General features: G+C 33.3%; 1 protein-coding gene across 1 annotated transcript in view; it reads left to right on the top strand.

Annotated features, from left to right (window-relative positions):
* The window catches only part of LOC106459583, a 58,757-nt gene that overhangs the window by 32,319 nt on the left and 11,890 nt on the right, over positions 1-14,548 (top strand). Inside the window, exon 2 of the mRNA XM_022386097.1 lies at positions 13,198-13,403. Coding sequence (XP_022241805.1) covers positions 13,198-13,403 — 206 coding nt within the window. The remainder of the gene's footprint in view (positions 1-13,197; positions 13,404-14,548) is intronic.

Below are 14,548 nucleotides of genomic sequence, written 5' to 3'. Positions count from 1 at the left end.
CTTCTTTATAGAGTTTTCCCATATTCCTTAAATTTTTACGTATTCCAATTTCATGGCCATTTCACGAGTGTGTTGCCTTGGGCTAGACTCAACAAGCGTCTTCAGAGCATCAATATCAATTCCAACATGCCAGCTTCTGCCATCACAGTTTTTAAGGCTAAAGTCACCTGTAAAAAATTTGCTGAACCATCGTTGACATTTACGAACGTTCAAAACATTTCTGTATACTTCTTATTATTATTTGATATTATTTGTGGTTACAGAGGCGTTGTTTCCCTTCTTGTATTCAAAGAGCATTACATACCGAATGTGTGTCTCGTCGAGTGCCATCACTATAAGGAATTAGAGTATACTAAACTTTACACATTATAGAGGCTACACTAACGTGACGTTTAGGCAGTTCATCTAACTATTATACGTGATGTACGTTTTGGGGAAGTGGTTAATGAAAGTATTCCAAAACGCGACATTAATTTCTTGACGACCTAATAGAATTACAAACAAAGGTAGAATTTTGTGTTAATTTTGACATATATTTAAAATCATTTATTTGTTTTAGTTATTATGGTACTACTTTTATTGCGAGAATTGCAGTCTTAGTAATTTTGCTGGGTTGCTGATGCCCAGAAGTATTATTATTTAAATTTAAAAAATCGGAAGTAGGAATGGGCGGGATAATATTACACCACTTGGTGGTTTTTGACACAGTGCAACCTCATAATGGGTGTGGCCATTGATTCACCCATTCATGTGCTTTTTGTAACTTGGTAACTGTTCAAACCAAATGAAAGGTGTATATAGCTAAATTTCCCTGTTGTAAACTTAGTTTCAGCAACCAAATACAGATGCATATATGTAATCAAATTATGTGAGCCTAACAAAAATGCACAATATCTTAAGGGGGGTTGTTTGATGTCGGAAGTGGGATAGAAAGCTCTAGTAATCATACTTTGCTTATGGGAGACATTATAACTACCTGACTGCTAAGGGGTGGGCAAAAAGAATGGTACCAAAACCACTGATTTTTGAAAATTTTAAATTTATTTAGTACTTAGAAAGGATGCGCTTCTGATAGAACTCAATCAAAGTCTATAATTGAATCAAATTTCAAAGTAAAACAAGGAGTAGGAATAGGCAAAACGATGGCCACATCCACTTTTATACTGCAAGTATAAAAAACCACCAAGTATTGTAATGTTATCCCGCCAGTTTCTACCTTGTTTCCATACTTTTTGATGCTCTCACTCCTACTTTCTAATTTTTTATTCCCAATTTTTTTTGCATTTGTTTCATTGCTTTTGTTGTTGATGGTACTAAGTCTCGGGAGTGACTGGACTTTAGGCCTGTCCTTCTTGTATTTTTTTTTTTTGGTGCTAAGTCTCGAGAGTGATTGGGCTCTATTCCTATCTTTCTTGCAGCTTTTCCTAAAGCTATCTCTCGACATTTCCTGGATTTTGCTGTTATCTTTGCTATACTTTTTCTTCCATCTAGCCATGATGGCAGCCTTTTCTTTGATTGTATTAATGGCTAAGGATTGTTTTGCATAATCAACATTACTGTTCCTAGCTTATATAGGTAATATTCTTTTACTGGGACAAAGAATTTTCAGTTATCAACATAAGATTTTCTCTTTTTCTCTCGTTTTGTTTCCTGGAAAGGCATACTAAACATTGTACTGTTTCAAGTACAAATTTAGATGTCAATAGGTCACACTTAGTTTCAAAACAATGCAAAGGTAAATCATCCAACTTATAGCTCTTCTTTTAAATCCAAAGTGCTTGTGCAAAGTCGTGTCAGACTTCGGCAGTGGTAGCATTCGTCCTCACGTAGGAGACTCACGTCTTAGGCACAGACTGCAATGATAAAATTGCTTTGTCCAACACAGAATCCTCGAGTCAGATGTATAGAAATGAAAACTTCGCTTTCAAAGGTTAGATCATAGTTAGAACCTTGATCTAGAGTATATATATATATATATAGCCCACGTTTTTAGCCACAGCATAATGGCTCTAAGTTTTTCTTTTTTTCACGTACAAAATATTAACACAAAGCTCCGGTATCTCTTGACCAATTTGAGATCTAATTAAAGTTTTCGACTCAGGAGGTCAAACCCTTTTGGTTGATTATTTTAAACACCCCCAAGGTTTTATAGCTTAACTTACGCTAATCGTGCCTAAAAGAATTTCAATTTGAGGGTAGGCTGGTAGGAATCCTGATGAGTAATAAAATCGAATCAGGCATATGCGCGCCTCATGCTTAATATTGCTAGCACACAAAAATATAGCGATTAAAAAGGGAAAATAAAGTTCTTATAGATTAATTTACTCTAGTCCTACCTAAAAGATTGCTCTTCAGTCTAGAGACTTACAATGCTAGAAACCGAGACTATACCCGTGGTGGGCAGAGCACAGATAGCCCTTTGTATAGCTTTGTGCTTAAATCAAACAAACAAACCTAAAATAATTTCAAGTGCCACCGTTATTTGGGATTCGTTGTTGTTTTATGTAGCTGATACAGCTGAAGGCTGATCACATGGCTCGTTCACATAAATAACAGGTGATATGAGGGCGGGTTGTTACTTGGCGATTCACAGATTCACATAATCATAGAATATGGCTACTACTGTTTTGTTAGCTTGTTAGTAGTGTGTAAAATGGTTATTGTTATTAGTTATTATTACCAAGGTTATAAGTGAAACTAAGAAAAATGCTTTATCCAAGGTAGCGTAATTCAATTATACGTGTGCATTTAGATTTGCATAAGGTGAAGGCATGAGAGAGCGATGCCTTTTCAACAACATTAGTCAGTCAGTCAGATTGACAAATTTTTGACATTTTTGTTTTTACTTTACAGGCTTTCTCAAGTGCTTTGGTAACTTGTTACTCTGCAGTTGGTTTGTTTACTACTTAACAGTGTGTGTGTGTATGTGTGAAGTGCTTATAAAGTTTTGTTTATTTACAGTTTATTTGCTATTTACAGTGTGTTTGAGATTTTAATTTGTATTGCACACCTGACCAATTCCTACTATAAGTACTACCGTATTTATGATATGAAGCGTTGAAAATGGAACTAATAACACACTTCAGGTACAAATATATGCCCGCAACTTTGTAAGATTTCAGTAGGTTTGTTTTTATATAGTCTTTTTTAAAAAATACAGTAGAAAAAAACTTTTCTTTAAATCTCATTTTGACAGCATTGGATTATCCCTTATAATGTATCTGGTTAACTGATTACTAGAGTTCTGGACTGTGCATTTGCCTCTGCTAGATTTCATGGACGGGCTGCACTCATAAGCCGAGCACAGTTGTGAATGCGAGAGTCACTTCTGAAAGTTAAAAATCAGACTAAAGCGTAATGTAAAAGGTAATGAATATTATTTCTCATTGTTTGCTATAGACAAACAAGTCCTGGTTTGAGAGTAATTTGAAAAATGACTTGAACATGAGTGTGTCATTCAAATCATAAAGTATGGTGGGGAATATTTCACGATATAAGCCTGTTTCTTCGTTGTTGACTGGCAATAGACAAGAGAACCACCTTATATTGTGAAATTCTGGAAAATATTCCACTGTATGCATTGATGCAAGTATATATGTGGAAGGACCACATATGTTTTAACATGATAATACACAATGTCACTGATCTGGTAAAAAATGAACCACTTTGGAATGTTTTGAATGTCACCTGAGAGATAAGAAATAAATATTATTCTGTGCGACGAATGAAGTGAAAGTTGATGTTTTAGTAGGAGCTCTACAAAACCTATGAAGAAGATACATAAAACTAGATTTATTCGTAATAGAAGTCAAAGTTGAAAGTCCAAGCTCTCTAAAAGTGATATCAATTAACTTAAGGTATGCTCTTTAAGTAATACACAACAATCTTGTCAACGACCTAGCTGTCAGTACAGGTGTGAATGTAAGCCTTCTTAACAGAAAAATATTCATTAACATGAAATGACCTCAATGACTGCGTAGCTTAAAAACAAATACTTAGAAGATATAATCAAATCAAAAGGCTGAAATGGGCATTATGCTTCAAACAATGGGAGGAAAGCTGAAAGAAGATGTTATTTACAGTTAAATACAAATTCAAAATGTTTGGCGACAATCCATAACAGTTTGTTAAACGTCACAGAAGAGAACAATATTATGGTCAATGTACAATATCTACATCAAGCCCACTGGGACCAATACAGGTGTGAGCTATATTCCAGCCAATGGTGTTGGTGACCTATACAAAACTGATGGCATCCTGACTGCTAACAGGTACAAGCATATTACTGTCATACTATTTCCTAAGATAAAGTGTTGTTGGGCAGAAATTGTTCTTAAAGCAAGACAATGATTCTAAACACGCAGCAAATGTGATGAAAATATAGTTGGAAGCAAAAAAAAAAGAAGAGAAAAAAAAGAAAGCCAATTAAAGGCTCACAACATGGCTTAACCTACACAAAATCCAGGTTATGAATATCATCACTACTCTAAGGGTTTATATGGAAACTGAGAAAGTCAACCCATGGTCAAGTAGGTTAGCTACATTATGGGGAGTAGTACATAATACTTTACATAATATTTTACAAGCATATGTTTATAAATCTATATTTGCATAAGTCCCCCGTTGGACAACAATTAGTCTACAGTATTGCAACGCTAAAATCCGGGGTTAGATTCCCCACGGTGTGCACAGTAGATAGCCCAATGTGGCTTTTCTTTAAACAGACAATATATTAACATAAAATAGTGTATACTGCTCAGAAGTAAATAGAAAATACTAATACATAATTATTCGTATCATTCTAAGTCAATAAGATCCTGATTTATGAAGGACTAACATAATATATCTACTCTCTGCTGTGGGGTTCAAGAGCTCAATCTATTTCACAAAGGCTTCAATGTACTGATTAAGCTCCTCTATTATCCCTAATTAGTTCTGTAGCTACCCTAAGAGTGGTACGTGACCTCACCAAAAAAGCCTATCAGAGTACCTGTCCAATGGTACCTGAGCACGTGTGCCAAGTTTGGTCCTACTAGTTTATGAGTGTTGGTATGAACACAGTTTCAAAAATGGTACCCATGGGATCCTGAAGGGAGCACTAAACGCAAAACGAGATGCCACAATCGAGCTAAGCGACCATACAAACCTATTCTTAGACCTCACCATGACTGGGCGATTTTCTGGGAACGTTTTAGCTTCCTTTGATACCCCAAATAAATAAGGGTAGAAGACTACGTCATACAAATAAGGATACCTTCGAGCCACCCTGACCCTGTATGCCAAGTTTTGTCCTGCTAGTTCCCAAACTATGGGAGTAGTTCATGGACAAACAAACTCACAAACTTACACATACACCTTGTATTAATATATGCCATTCACTTTAAAAGTTTAATAGTATATTGAATAAATTCTAAATCGGGGTTGAGTATGTTATATGAAAGCGATTTTGGAGTTTCACCACGTAGTTACAGTTCATGAAGCAACTTGTGTATATTTTACATGTGTTGATTTTCCATCCATCCAATCTGTGGTGGTTATTTTGGTTAAGTATCTTTCAGGTCCCGAAGGGGTTTGAAAAATAACCAGGGACGGTCAGAAACTTCTGTTTCTCTTCACTCCACTTCGTGGCCAATTGGTAAGGACTTTATAAAGAAATATACTCATGTCCTTTAAACTGATAATTAAATAATTTTCACGCGCCTTGTTGCCTCCAGCTGTCCGGAAAAGCAGCGAATTACGTTCCAGTCAGGAGCTACAAACAAGATTCAACGTTAAAGAAAAGAAGATGAGAAGTGTAGCAAAAGATTATGGCTGTGGCGATAATGTAGCGCTAGAGTTGAGGATGAAACTGGTCAATGATTCTTTGAGATGAAGATGAGAGGTTGGACCAAACACACAAGTTCCGATTAAGCATAATCACATTTGTTTCTGACTTTAGGTAATTTTTTAAATATAGGAAATTTTTCTGGAGTTCATTTTGTTATGAACATTCCTTAAAAAATTACTTGTAAAAATTGTTGGCCTTTACTAAGTGAATGGTTTTTTTCAAGAGGGTGGGGATTTTTAGATCCGATGCCCTGTGCGAATTTTGATGTGAGGGGAAACGGGAGTACTCTGAGAAACCCCACTTTCTCTGACAGGGCGCTGAATATTCTACCTTGCCAGTGCCCGAAGCTGTAAGAAAGATCAAGATATATATATATATATATGATTAAACATTATCTTTCAGGGTGTGTATCGTGTTTAGAGGTGAGATGTGTCGTTGCTAAGTTTCAGGGGTGGCAGCTAGTGATGAAAATTGCTTGTACTACTCTTGTATGACCGAATAGTGGGATTTGACTGCCACTCCTATAGTACCCATAGCTCAAAAGTGTGAAGCGCGTTTTTGCGGCAACAGGATACCAACAATGAATTTTCGGGATCACAGTTTGGGTAATTTTTACCTGTAGCTCACGATCAGCTCATTTAGCTGTGAAAAGGCATATTTTTGTTTTGTTATATTAATATTCTTAGTACTCTTTAAGGAAAACAAATTTCAGAGTATTAATACGTATTTTATTTTGTAAATTAGGAAATTTTCTTTCTTAAATTTTGTGTTTGCAATAAATATAAGGAAGCACGGAGATATGTCAAAGAATAGTTTCATTTACCAACTGTCTGTAAAGTAAAAAGAATTTTGAAACAGTTCTTTTGGCTTAACTAAAGCTATTGTAAATTCATTAAAGCGCAACCTAACATTGAACTTTAAATATATTAATTGCAGTTATTTTCAAGTTATTGCTATTATCTGGTTTAAAACATGTAAGAGCTCATACACTATTATTAAACTAACTTGATAAATCCGAATATATAAAAACAAACACGAATTATTTTATGTTCTACAGTAATTCCTGGTCAGATACAAAAAGATCGATTTTTTTAAATTATAAATGCTTTGGAAATTCATTTTCTGAACACTATAGCCCTCAGTGGTAAAGCGACGTGTCTGCGGATTTATACCGCTAGAACCTGGGTTTTGATACTCACCGTGGGCAGAACACAAAGAGCCCAATGTGTAGCTTTGAGCTTAAATAGAAACAAACAAACGTACCACTATAATTTGCGTTGTGGTTAAAAAAAAAATACATTTCGTTAAGTCTTGAAAATGTGTTTGAAGCAACCTTTACCTTAAAGTCTAGGGGTGAAAGTTTTTATTACTTCCTATAAATCTTAATTGTGATTTTTGTTTTACAGAATTATCATACTTTGGATGAAAATAAAACTACTCACAATAGGGGTTTGATGCAGCGCTTGTAACATTTTGAATAGATTAATAATTTCCGCACTTTAAGCTGTGAGTGCGTTATAAGAATGACAGTCAATCCCTTAGCATGGATGGTAGGTGGTATGGTGCTGCTGACTGGCTGCCTTCCCCTCTGGTCAGTATTTCATAATTAGGGACGCTGGCAGATAGTTTTAGTGGCTTTGCCATAAATACAAAATGCAAATTTAGTTAAAATTTCACATTAGTCATGCATTTACTTGTAGTACAGTGATACAAAATATATCATATTGGAACTAGTTTGTGGGCGGAAGAAGGAATTTGTCGTATAATTCAGTCAATGGATTTCACCAGACTGATACGCTTATTTTTCTCTGAGTAATCCATCTTGAATACAGCGAGATAGTTGTCTAATCTAAGGTCTCTGCTGATAGGTCAAATAACCATTAATAACCAGTGAAAGAAAAAATATATTTTTTGTGCTTGCACTGATCTTTCATTAGTAATGATGATCTAATCTTCAACCATTCCGAAAGTCATACGAAACTTGGGCTCAAACCTAATAATAGCCTCGGTATGGATATATTAGATATTACAGCTCTTAATACGGTGGATGAAAAAAAAAACATTTTGTAAATTTGTTCTGTTTTTACGCTGTCACCAAATGAACAACTAACCACATTCGTATTTCTGGGCCTTTAAACACTAGGTAGCAATGTGTCTATTTGGTATGATTTGATCAACTAATATGGTGGAACATATGGAAAAGAAAAATGACATGAAACTTTCTTAATTGTTTCATTATTTATTTGATCTTTTAATTTTACTTTAACCTGTTTAATCTTACCCTTCATGCTATTAATCCTGTGTTTAATGGTGGTTTTGTTTCATTCATTCATTTTTAATCTTACCCTTCATGTTATCAATACTGCGTTTAATGGTGTTTTTTTTTAATTAATTTTTAATCTAACCCTTCATGTTTTCAATCCTGTGTTTAATGGTGTTTTTTTTTATTAATTTTTAATCTCACCCTCCATGCTATCAATCCTGTGTTTAATGGTAATTTTGTTTTATTAATTTTTAATCTTACCTTTCATGCTATCAATTACTCTTCATGCTATCAATCCTGTGTTTAATGGTACTTTTGTTTTATTAATTTTTAATCTTACCAGTCATGCTATCAATTACTCTTCATGCTATCAATCCTGTGTTTAATGGTAGTTTTGTTTTATTAATTTTTAATCTTACCCTTCATGCTATCAATTACTCTTCATGCTATCAATCCTGTGTTTAATGGTACTTTTGTTTTATTAACTTTTAATCTTACCATTCATGCTATCAATCCTTTGGTTAATGGTGGTTTTGTTTTATTAACTTTTAATCTTACCATTCATGCTATCAATCCTGTTTTAAATAATTGATAGCATGAAGGGTAAGATTAAAAATTAATAAAACAAAACTACCAACAGGATTGATAGCATGAATGGTAAGATTAAAAGTTAATAAAACAAAACCACCATTAACCAAAGGATTGATAGCATGAATGGTAAGATTAAAAGTTAATAAAACAAAAGTACCATTAAACACAGGATTGATAGCATGAAGAGTGTTTAATGGTAATTTTTGTTTTATTAATTTAAAATCTTACCCTTCATGCTAGCAATCCTGTGTTTAATAATATGTTTTTTAAATTACTTTTTAATTTTATCCTTCATGTTATCAATCCTGTGTTTAATGGTGTTTTTTTATGAATTTTTATTCTTGCCCTTCATGCTATCAATCCTGTGATTAATGGTGGATTTTTTAAATTAAAATAACTATTCTCTAGTAGTTATACCTCATTAAGGAGCTCTTTAATAATATTCAGAATTTTTCTATTATGACTGGTTAACTTCCCGCTATTTTTACTACTTTATGACTGGTTAACTTCTCTTATTTTTGTCACACGTTTCGCGCGACTGGGGAACTTTATGGCGCTATGGCATAACTTTAATTTTATTTGTTTGTAGTTAAGAGCAAATCTGCACAAGAGCTATCTGTGCTGTATCCATAACGGGTATCGAAACCCAGATTTTAGCGTTGTGAGCTTTCAGGCTTACCGCTGAACGATTGGGGGGATGCATCGCGAAGTTTTATTACGTTTTCTTCAACCTACGTAAACGAGAAATGGTTAGCTCTCTTGTTACCATTGTTAGCTCTCTCGTTACTTGCTGCTAACACATTTATTTAAATCTAAAATAATGTTAGATTTCCTCCACCATGTTTTTTGTACATTTTTTTTCTTTCTTACTTTTCATGTTTCATGAGGTAGTTTGAGTGGTTAACTAGGGATATCTACTGAGTGAGCTCTTTGGCTTAGCTTGTAAAGCATTTGCCCGGACTGTAAGATGTCTCGAGTTTAGTCCTGTTTGCAGAAGACACGCAAACTGGACTACCACAGAAATACCAGTAAACTAAGTCGCGTGTCTATAAGAGAAAGTAGTTTTCTTAATCGTTAAAATGTTTGTTTTTTTTTAGCGAAAGATTTCGAGTCCGTGGAATATTAAATAAAATTCCCACAGAAAAATTAGCGCTCAGCTAGTGGCCGTCACATTCATCTGAGATAGACCTAGTTTGTGAAAGGGGGAAAGCACGTGGTAGGTGAAATGTTAAAAAAATGCTTTACTAACAACTGCTAGTGTTTTAATCTTTTAACTCAACTGATCTATTAGAGATTCCGGGTTCGATGCCGAGCAGAGAGGTAATAAATAAATTGTATTACCACGTGATCTAAAGACTGTACACAGGCAATTTGTTTATCATGATCATTTTAGTCCTAACAGTAAATAAGCCTGGCATGGCTTGGTGGCTATGGCCACTCGGCTCGCAGGTTCGAATTTCCGTCGCCCTTTCAACTGTGGGGGCGTTACTATGTGACGGTCGTTCCCACTATTCGTTGTTAAAAGAATAGCCCTACAGTTGGCGGTGTGTGGTGTTGACTAGCTACCTTCCCTATAGTCTATCACTACCGCCGAACATGTTCATCCTTTTAGATGTGGGGGAGTTATAATGTGACGGTAAATCCCACTATTCGTTAGTAAATTAGTAACTCTAGAGTTGGCGGTCTATCACTACTAAATTAGGGCCGGCTAACGCAGATAGTCTTCTTGTAGCTTGTGCGAATTTCAAACCAAACCAAAGTTTTTATGAAGTGCATTAGATCAGTCGAAGAGTTAACCGAAACAACTCAATACCTGAGGAAAACATGGGTGGTTCAAACGGAAACTGTATGTTTTTTATTTTGTTTTTTGTTTAGTATTTCTAGGGTTTTTGAAATAACTACTTTACTTTACTAAAAAAGAAATACAATAAAAGTAACATCTTTATTGTGGTGGTCGAAATATTTTCAATAAAGTTTAAGTTTTTTATTGTCTCGTTAGTGCCCATGAAACATATGATGATCACTGTTTCCCCTTATGAGAAAGAATTACATTGGTATCATAGTTGTCTTCAAAAAGCTTAAAACAAACTAGCCTAGAATCAAACAAACGACCTTGTCAATAACTGCAACAAAACGGCTTGTCAATAGATAGTATAGGATGTGAAAAGGAGTTTCATCTTCTGAAACATTGTTGAAATAAAGGGAGATTTACAGACGAAGATAACAAAGACAAATGTTATTGTATTATTTTTCTCTGTTAGGTTTCTTCGAAATCCATGTATAAAAAAAAGAACAGAAAATTTTAGCTGGAAACGAGAATAAAATACGTATTGGGGATAAAAATCTGAGAAATAAGATAATGATAGAAAAGGAAAACAAAATGATATTTTGATAAATTGTAGTCAGATTAAACGAAATTAGGTATTTGAAGGAAATGAAGAATCCACAATAGAAATAAAATGCTAATGAATTTGATTTTTATTTTATTTGGTTTCTACATAAATATCCATATTCGGTTAGGAAAATATCGTTAATGGAAAACATTCTATTAATAACCCAAACAAGTTATTTACATTTGAATTATAAATGTAATTATCTTTTCCAAGAAAATATACGTTACAGTGGTTTGTGGTATGAGCAGTTCATGTTAATTTAATATGATTAAAATGGTAGCCATAAATGAAGTTATATTAGCTCGCTATCTTCTTAAGATTCATAGCAGCTCACCAAAAGAAGGTTTTCTATTACATGTATTTCTTAAGGTTTTTCTTTAGTAGAATAACTAGATAATTAACTCAGTGTTTAATAGCTTAGAAATTTACCAATCTTTCTATTCAAGGTATTCACTTAACGTGCAGTCGTATAGGAGCCATTTCGTTTCGCTTTGAAAAACTTGGCATAATACAAACAACCACCATAAATACTGGGAAATTATTTAATTAGTTTAATGCGTGTGTGTTGTGAAAAACTTGGCACAGTATAATATAAACAACCACCACAAATACTGTGAAATTATTTAATTAGTTTAATACGTGTTTGTTGTGAAAAACTTGGCACAGTATAATACATACAACCACCACAAATGCTGTGAAATTATTTAAATAGTTTAATACGTGTGTGTTGTGAAAAACTTGGCACAGTATAATATAAGCAACCACAAATACTGTGAAATTATTTAATTAGTTTAATGTGTATGTGTTGTGAAAAATTTGGCACAGTATAATATAAACAACCACCACAAATACTGTGAAATTATTTAATTAGTTTAATACGTGTGTGTTGTGAAAAACTTGGTATAATACAAACAACGACCATAAAAACTGTGAAATTATTTAATTAGGGTAATACGTGTGTGTTGTGAAAAACTTGGTATAATACAAACAACGACCATAAAAACTGTGAAATTATTTAATTCGTTTAATACGTGTGTGTTGTGAAAAACTTGGCACAGCATAATACAAACAACAACCACAAATGCTGTGAAATTATTTGATTAGTTTAATACGTGTATGTTGTTATAGCTCTCACTCACCAACAAAAAGCAATAATATTTTATGGTGACATTACATATTTCTAAATGTTCCAATATATCTTTCATTGAAAGGCAGTTTGTTTTTTCTAATAGATTATTTCATTGATGGATTAAAATTGTATCGTGATGTCCAAGCAAATTCCTTTTGTGAGAAGTTTAAATGTTGCAACTAAGGATATTTTTATTGAACAACATTTAGGACGCTAAATGATACCAAAATTAGGTTACGTACTGTTTATCAGACCAAATATTCTTACCCTACACATCATTCAAACATGTGGGTTATATATTTAGTTTTCAAGAATAACTGGTAAACATTTTGATAGCTCTTCGATCATCTCTCTGTTTTTGCACACTGTTTCTTTCAACATACATTTTCGTTTTTAAGGATTTTCTTCTTATTTATAACATACATCATGATGTAATATAACTTTAGTTTTTACACTTTTTCTATTCACATTAAGTATTAACATTTCGTTTTTCTAATATTTTTCTCAGCAATGTTATATAGATATATTAGCTTTACTTTTCTACTTTTTTTTTACCCTTCTTGGATATAAACTGTCCAGTTTTTTATTGATTCATGTTGAATGTTAACTTTCCTTCTATACAGGATTCCATTTTTTATTCCTGGTGATTATTAACTTTTCTGCTTTCAGATCCTATTATTTATTCATTTTGGATGTTAACTTTTCATCTACCGGATTCTGTTTTTATTAATCTAAGATATTAATTTTCCTGCTCCAGATCCCATATCTTTATTTACTATGGATACTAACTTTTATGTTGAAAATTAACATTCATGTGCTTATATTATTTTTCAATTTATTTTCAATATTATTTTTTCTATTTTAGCATTATTTTTCCATATAACTCATATCTATTTTTGGAGCTCCATCTTCTTATTGATGCTGTATATTAAATCTTACATTTTCAAACCTTCTTCTTTCCATTCATATTGCACATTAACTTCTCTATTTCTAGTTTCCTCTTCCTTAAAGATCTTGTCCCTCGACGTTCCCCAGACTGTACCACGAGGCCGAGAAGTTCGATTGACTTGTTCTTATGACCTGGAAGGAGAAAAGCTTTATTCTGTCAAATGGTATCGAGACGATATGGAGTTCTTCAGATTTGTACCTCGTGATGAACCTAAGCAACTTTACTTCCCGTTAGAAGGAATCACGGTTGACGTAAGAAAGAGCAATATTTACTTCCTCTGTAGACAATTTCTTAAGAATGCGGTACAAATTAAATAATACGATTAGTTTGAAATTCTTGCTACTAAAGTTGTTAGTGTTAGTTCCACAGCGGCCTCATGACTAGTTGGAAACATGAGGGGTTGTAGGACTTGTTTAACACTCAAATATGGCGTTAGATTCATGCAATGGGGACAGAATATATCAACAAGTTTCCAAATAAAATAGTTTGGTAGATATATGGATACAAACTATGACCTTCGTTTGTGTGTCAAAAGTATAAGAAGAGTGAATACTTGTTGAAATTGAAATAAAAGGAAAAACAGAATATGTAACTAGTGAAAATGTTAGGGAGTCTCTCTGTCTCTTGCCTTTTCAAATTTCTGAAATAGTAATGAGTTATGGGAGTGACAATGAACTGTTTCCTTTTCAAACTGATAAAAATGAAAAAGGACACCTATAATGAAAGAAATATCGGAAAGCTTATTTCTTTTAAATTCGGTCATATCTATACGTTCTAATATCAAAGACGTGTGTTTGTTAATAAAACTCTGGGGGCTAAATCGATTATTTAGTCATTTTAAACGTATATCTTAGTTCTAATGTCCACTGGGTTCTATTATAAAGTGAATTACAAAATTATCGATTTTTATTGACATTCAGATAAGTTGAAAAATGTTTTAAAGACAAAACTTAAAAAAAATACGCGAAACTAATTGAAACGTCGTCATTAGAAGAAATTTGACATCATATCTTCATCATTATCATCAAAATTATTATAATGACAATGATTTTTTTGGGGGTCTTCGAATTACAATTTGAAACTGATATATTACATTAGTTATAGTGTCCAGAAATTTTATTGTAACTAAATGCGAATTTTTTTTTCCTCTGATTTTCATCTTCCCTTAATAATTTCAGTCATTTTTTTTTAAGGAACGAAATGCTTTAAACAGTCCTTTGATGTTCATCTTCCTTTAATAATTTCAGTCATTTCTTTTAAGGAACAAGATGCGTTAAACAGTCCTCTGATTTTCATCTTCCCTTAATAATTTCAGTCATTTTTTTTAAGGAACGAGATGCGTTAAACAGTCCTCTGATTTTCATCTTCCCTTAATAATTTCAGTCATTTTTTTTAA

Source organism: Limulus polyphemus, unplaced genomic scaffold (assembly GCF_000517525.1).
Source record: "Limulus polyphemus unplaced genomic scaffold, Limulus_polyphemus-2.1.2 Scaffold632, whole genome shotgun sequence".
In the NCBI taxonomy this organism is placed as follows: domain Eukaryota; kingdom Metazoa; phylum Arthropoda; class Merostomata; order Xiphosura; family Limulidae; genus Limulus; species Limulus polyphemus.
This window is presented reverse-complemented; position numbering and strand designations above follow the sequence as displayed.